At 46.1% G+C, this 5,590-nt stretch overlaps 1 protein-coding gene across 1 annotated transcript; it reads right to left on the bottom strand.

Moving 5' to 3' along the window:
- Positions 1–1,523: 1,523 nt before the first annotated feature.
- Positions 1,524–2,778, bottom strand: LOC124315845. Its single transcript, XM_046781550.1, has 2 exons — positions 2,488–2,778; positions 1,524–2,276 (listed from the first exon to the last, which is right to left on the bottom strand). Exon 2 carries the CDS (start codon positions 2,260–2,262, stop codon positions 1,555–1,557), a length of 708 nt encoding a protein of 235 aa, XP_046637506.1. The 5' UTR covers positions 2,263–2,276; positions 2,488–2,778; the 3' UTR covers positions 1,524–1,554.
- Between the last annotated feature and the right edge of the window lie 2,812 nt (positions 2,779–5,590).

Here is a 5,590-nt window from a genome sequence, read left to right as displayed (position 1 = left end):
AACTGGCATGTGTACAAGCACGTACGTTTATATGGTATTCCCGTATTTTGAAGATTACCTTGGTTATACCCGAAGTCCAATATAGTAACTAACAAAAAGTTTATTTGTTGATATGTCAAGTAGCTCGGTTGGTAGAGCGCTGAACTCGTGTTCAGAACGTCCGGGTTCGAATCCCGGTGCGTCCGATTCCAGATTCTCATGGAACCAGGTGGGCAGGTCCCAATTGATGTCCAAGAAATGTTTTTATCCCAGAAAAAAATGTGTTTAAGGCTCAGAGTGCCTAGAGACCAACATAGTGGTCACAAATATGTTAGCTGGTTGATATGTCACTTAGCACAAATGGTAGTGCACTGGAATAGTATCCAGAAGGGCCGGGTTCGAATCTCGGAGACACCGCTTAAATGGTGGGTGACATAGGCGATTCTGCCAAAAAAGTCTAAGGCTAATGAGTAGTAGCCACCGTGTGTGTCCCCAGGGGCGCGAACCATGTAAAAGTGGGGAGCCGCTACCGCCACTGGGGCATATGCTGTGATCAAACGCTCATGGACGGCCCGAAGTCGAGCTGAGAGGATCTTGGTGCCCGTTGTAGCGGACGGCATTGGTTCCTTAAAGTTACGGCGGGTGCACGACTCTAAACTGTGGGACCTTACGGACCCGAGCCACAATCACGGCGTGGATATTCCCTCCCCTGGCAGACGTCCACGAAAGTGTTCTAAGGCGAAAAGCCGCGTCTGTTTTTATGTATATGTTCATTGTAGATTATATGGTTCGTAATATGAGTATCTAAGCCATGATTCCGTTAGTGTGATCATATGGCTCGTCTGGAACGTCTCCAGGAGGCACACGGGAGGCCCGGGTTCGATACCCGGTAGCTGCTGATGCCGAAGCCCTCTCTCGCCGAGTGGGGCTAGGATTGCAGTCAGGCCACGAGCTACGTTGGTGCCGCAAAAGGCTCCATCGATAAATAAGGCTCCGCCTCAGTTGGGGGAGGCCTACAGCCGCCGACCGTGTGGTCTGGGTTGTCGCAGAGGGCGATATGACACATCTACTGCTGATTCTCATAGCCAAAAGAGTTATGTTGAAAAAGTTTGCCCAAGTAGTATGCAGTATAGCTCAGTTGGTAGCGAGCCGTCGAGGCACTCCGACGCACCGGGTTCGATCCCCGGGTACGTCAGAGTCTCTCCACTCGAGATCCTTGGTTTTTAATTCGTATTTCATTAATACTTGTGGTCGCGGCAAAAGATATGCCAAAAAAGTTTATTGGCCGATATGTCGTCTGGCTTGATGGTTAGCCAGCTGGCGGGGCACGCCGCCATTCCGGGTTCGATTCCCGGGATCGCCAGTGTATCCCATTGATCAGGGACTTGCGACATGCAGGTGCTGTGGTAGGGCGAAGCCTCCTGGGGACGCCCAGTGATGCCGAACGGGGTCACCCCACTGGGGAAGACCTCCCCGGTCAGTACCGGGCTACCATGACACTTGCTTTTTTGTAATAGAATCAATGCATTGGGTGAACAAGGTAGTTGTTGCTAGTGCCATTTATTATTTTTTTGGTTATTTTGTGAGTGTTACATCATCAGAAATGGTAAGTGGTGTATTCCGGCCAAAAAGTTCTTCGGACCGATCAGAAATTTTGTCTTTCATTGTAACATCCTTGCTTGGTGATGCAAGGAGTTGGCTTTCAGCATCCGTAGTTGAAGTGGCCGGAATTGTAATTTTTAGCAGTGGGATCTGTGGAGTCAGTGATGACGTTTGCTGCCCTGGGCTGAATGCATTCCGTTTTCCAGGGATGAATGATGGTGGACGTTGGAGAGCCGCTTTTTGGCGGTCCAATTCGGCCTGTTGTAGATTGATATTCGCCATGGTAGCCAGTCGGCGCTCCTCTTGAGCGATGAAGCTGCCAGCTTCCCGTGCTTCAGCCCGGGCTAATATTTGTCTGCTTTTTTCTTGCTCCAGTTGTTGCAGTTCGTCTCGCTGGGCGACTGAGAGGTAAGCCATCGGAATGGATGGTGGAGGTCTGGCTCCATATGGAGCTCCCCGGCGTCTCATGGGTTGATGTCGAGTTGTATATCCAGATCCGGAGGGCCCGGATTGGGTAGGATCATATCCGCTCCGGAGGTTGCAGAGTGGATAAGCTCCTGCTGGGAGAATCCGGGAGAGTCTCTCGCGGATGCCGTTCCGATCTCCGGCTAGGAGCGAGGCAGTGAAGCAGTCTTTTACAATGGCCTCTGCTCTGATGATGTTTTCGTTCGTGTGGGCCATCCTGGGTTCTCTCTCTATATTAGAGGGGTGTTTTATTAAAAACAATTAATTTTAATTTTTATGGTACAGAGTACACAATATTTTTATCAAAAAATATGTAAAGGGTTTATCAACTGGGGGCGTATTGCCAAGCCAGGAAAGAGTAAAAAATTCGACTGGGAGTGTACAATACACAGGCCAGGAATGCAACACAGAAAAAAAAGTGGGTTTGTGTTATCGACCTACAGAATGAGGTTTTTCCAGAAGTAAAGAGAAGGTAAGTGACGGCGTTGTCTCGGATTGCAGACGGGCCGGGAGCGACGTCAATTGTAGAAAGGGCTCCTTCGATTGGTGTGGCTCTATCTCAGCTGGAAAGATGGTCCTAGCAGGAGGTAGATCCAGGCTGCTGGTGCTGCGATGTCCAGTTGTGGCTAAGGCGTCGGGCGGTAATTCAAGTGAAGGAAGAGAAGTTGGGTAGAGTGGCGAAATTCCGCAAACCAAGTGCCGACTATGGGAAGCCAGACACGACGCGAGCAGAAACACCTGTTTTGGATACATTTTAACAAAAAAATTAAACAAAAAAGTTTGGTATACCAAAAGAGGCGGAGGATACTTAGACTATTCCGGAACGAGCTGTTCGTGGCTCTCGTGTAGTCGAATGATGTAGGAACGATAAACGTCGGGGGTTTATATACCCAGATTCGCAGCGGTGGCGTTTAAAGTTCAGGGGGTAAGGAATACCCCGTGGGTTGGGCAGACAATAGTGTCAATTAATAAATCGCGGGCGTTCGAGGATTTTTCTCGAACCTTCCAGGACGTTCTAGAATCTTCCAGAACGTTCCGTATTGGATTCATGTGGTGGTTGCACTAATCCAAGATATGTCGTCCATATTTTATATTTTTTTGAAAGGTTTTTTATGTTTTTTGTAAAATAAATAAAAGCCGTGGAATTACGGCATGTCCCATGAATACATTTTCGGCTTAAAATTGTGAGCTTTTTTGTTTAAGCTGTATCGTCTGGTCTAAATAAGGTCCGGTTGGGCGGGCCGAGTATTGGGCGCAAGATTAACCGTTCTCGCCGAACCCGTCATTCCCTGATCCTCCCGGGCTCTAAGGCTATCCCGGGCGGTCGTAATGTCCGCGAGGGAGTTCAGTTTTATCCGCTTTCCCTACTGGTTTGCTGCCGGTGGCCAGTTGTCGACCGTCGGATAATTAAAAAATGCCGTTTTCGTATTTTTTGTGTTGCTGGAAAATATTTTCCAAGCTTTGCCAGGATCGATTTTGAAGAATTTTGCTTGATTCGTTACTGCTGGTTTGATCTGGTCGTTTTCCGAGCTTTGCCGGGGTTGATTTTGTAGGTTTTTACCGATTCGTTACCTACGTTTATGCGGTATTCCCCGTATTTTGAAATTTGCATTGGTTATACCCGAAGTCCAATATAGTAACTAACAAAAAATGTATTGGTCGACATGTCAATTAGCTCAGTTGGTAGAGCGCTGAACTCGTGTTCAGAACGTCCGGGTTCGAATCCCGGTGGGTCCGCCACTGCAGAACCGATCTGGTCGTCCTCCAAGCCTTACCAGGATCAATTTTGAATAATTTTTACTGATTCTTTTACTGTAGGTTTAGTCTGGTATTTTTTCCAAGTTGTGCCAGGATCGATTTTGAAGAATTTTGCCTGGTTCGTTACTGCGGGTTTGATCGAGTCGTTTTCCAAGTTTTGCCAGGATCGATGATTATGTGTGCAATAATAATTGTTTCTATTTGCGTCTAGGGCCATAGAATTATTCCGGCGACGCCGGTGTTCTATGATATTTTTCCTAAATCCGGTTTTGAATGTTTTTAGCCCGCCTGTCAGGTTAGGTAGGCCAGTTTAAAGATTAAATGTAAAAAACTAGTAGTCGTTTTTATTTATTTCAGCGGCCATATAATCTATTCCGGCACAACCGGTATGTGTACAGGCACGTACGTATCTGCGGTATTCCCTGTATTTTGACATTTGCATTGGTTACACCAGAAGTCCAATATAGTGACCAACAAAAAGTTTATTGGCTGATATGTCAAGTAGCTCAGTCGGAAGAGCGCTGAACTCGTGTTCAGAACGTCCGGGTTCAATTCCCGGTGGATCCAATTCCAGATTATCCCGAAAAGAGGTCGATTATTGCAGGTTTCATTTTTCAAGCTTTGCCAGAATCGATTTTGAAATTTACATTGGTTATACCAGAAGTCCAATATAGTGACTAACACAAAGTTTGTTGGCTGATATGTCAAGTAGCTCAGTTGGAAGAGCGCTGAACTCGTGTTCAGAACGTCCGGGTTCAATTCCCGGTAGATCCAATTCCAGATTATCCCGAAAAGAGGTCGATTGCAGGTTTCATTTTTCAAGCTTTGCCAGAATCGATTTTGAAATTTACATTGGTTATACCAGAAGTCCAATATAGTGACTAACACAAAGTTTGTTGGCTGGTATGTCAAGTAGCTCAGTTGGAAGAGCGCCGAACTCGTGCTCAGAGCGTCCGGGTTCAAATCCCAGTGGATCCAATTTTAGATTATCTAATCTTTTCTGTTTGCGTCCGAGGTCGTAGAATTTTTATTCCGGCAGCGCCGGTATTCTGTGATATTTTTCCTAGATCTGGGAATGTTGAGACCGCCTGTCAGGTTAGGTAGGCCAGTTTAAAGATTATATGTGAAATAATAATCGTTTCTATTTGCGTCCGAGGTCGTAGAATTTTATTCCGGCGGAGCCGGTATTCTGTGATATTTTGACCTAGATTCGGGAATTTTTAGACCGCCTGTCGGGTTAGGTAGGCCAGTTTAAAGATTATATGTGAAATAATAATCGTTTCTATTTGTGTCCGAGGTCGTAGGATTTTATTCCGGCGGAGCCGGTATTCCGTGATATTTTTCCTAGATCCAGGAATGTTTAGACCGCCTGTCAGGTTAGGTAGGCCAGTTTAAAGATTATATGTAATGACCTTTAGTAGTCGTTTCGATTTGTTTCGATGGTCATATAATTTATTCCGGTGCAACTGGCATGTGTACAAGCACGTACCTTTATATGGTATTCCCGTATTTTGAAGATTACCTTGGTTATACCCGAAGTCCAATATAGTAACTAACAAAAAGTTTATTTGTTGATATGTCAAGTAGCTCGGTTGGTAGAGCGCTGAACTCGTGTTCAGAACGTCCGGGTTCGAATCCCGGTGCGTCCGATTCCAGATTCTCATGGAACCAGGTGGGCAGGTCCCAATTGATGTCCAAGAAATGTTTTTATCCCAGAAAAAAATGTGTTTAAGGCTCAGAGTGCCTAGAGACCAACATAGTGGTCACAAATATGTTAGCTGGTTGA

This window comes from Daphnia pulicaria, chromosome 11 (assembly GCF_021234035.1).
Source record: "Daphnia pulicaria isolate SC F1-1A chromosome 11, SC_F0-13Bv2, whole genome shotgun sequence".
NCBI lineage: Eukaryota > Metazoa > Arthropoda > Branchiopoda > Diplostraca > Daphniidae > Daphnia > Daphnia pulicaria.
Note: the sequence above shows the minus strand (reverse complement) of the source record. Positions and strands in the feature narration are given on the sequence as shown.

Bases quoted from the DNA above. Each gene is read 5' to 3' on its own strand.
- LOC124315845 (XM_046781550.1), bottom strand. From the start codon at position 2,262: ATGGCCCACACGAACGAAAACATCATCAGAGCAGAGGCCATTGTAAAA.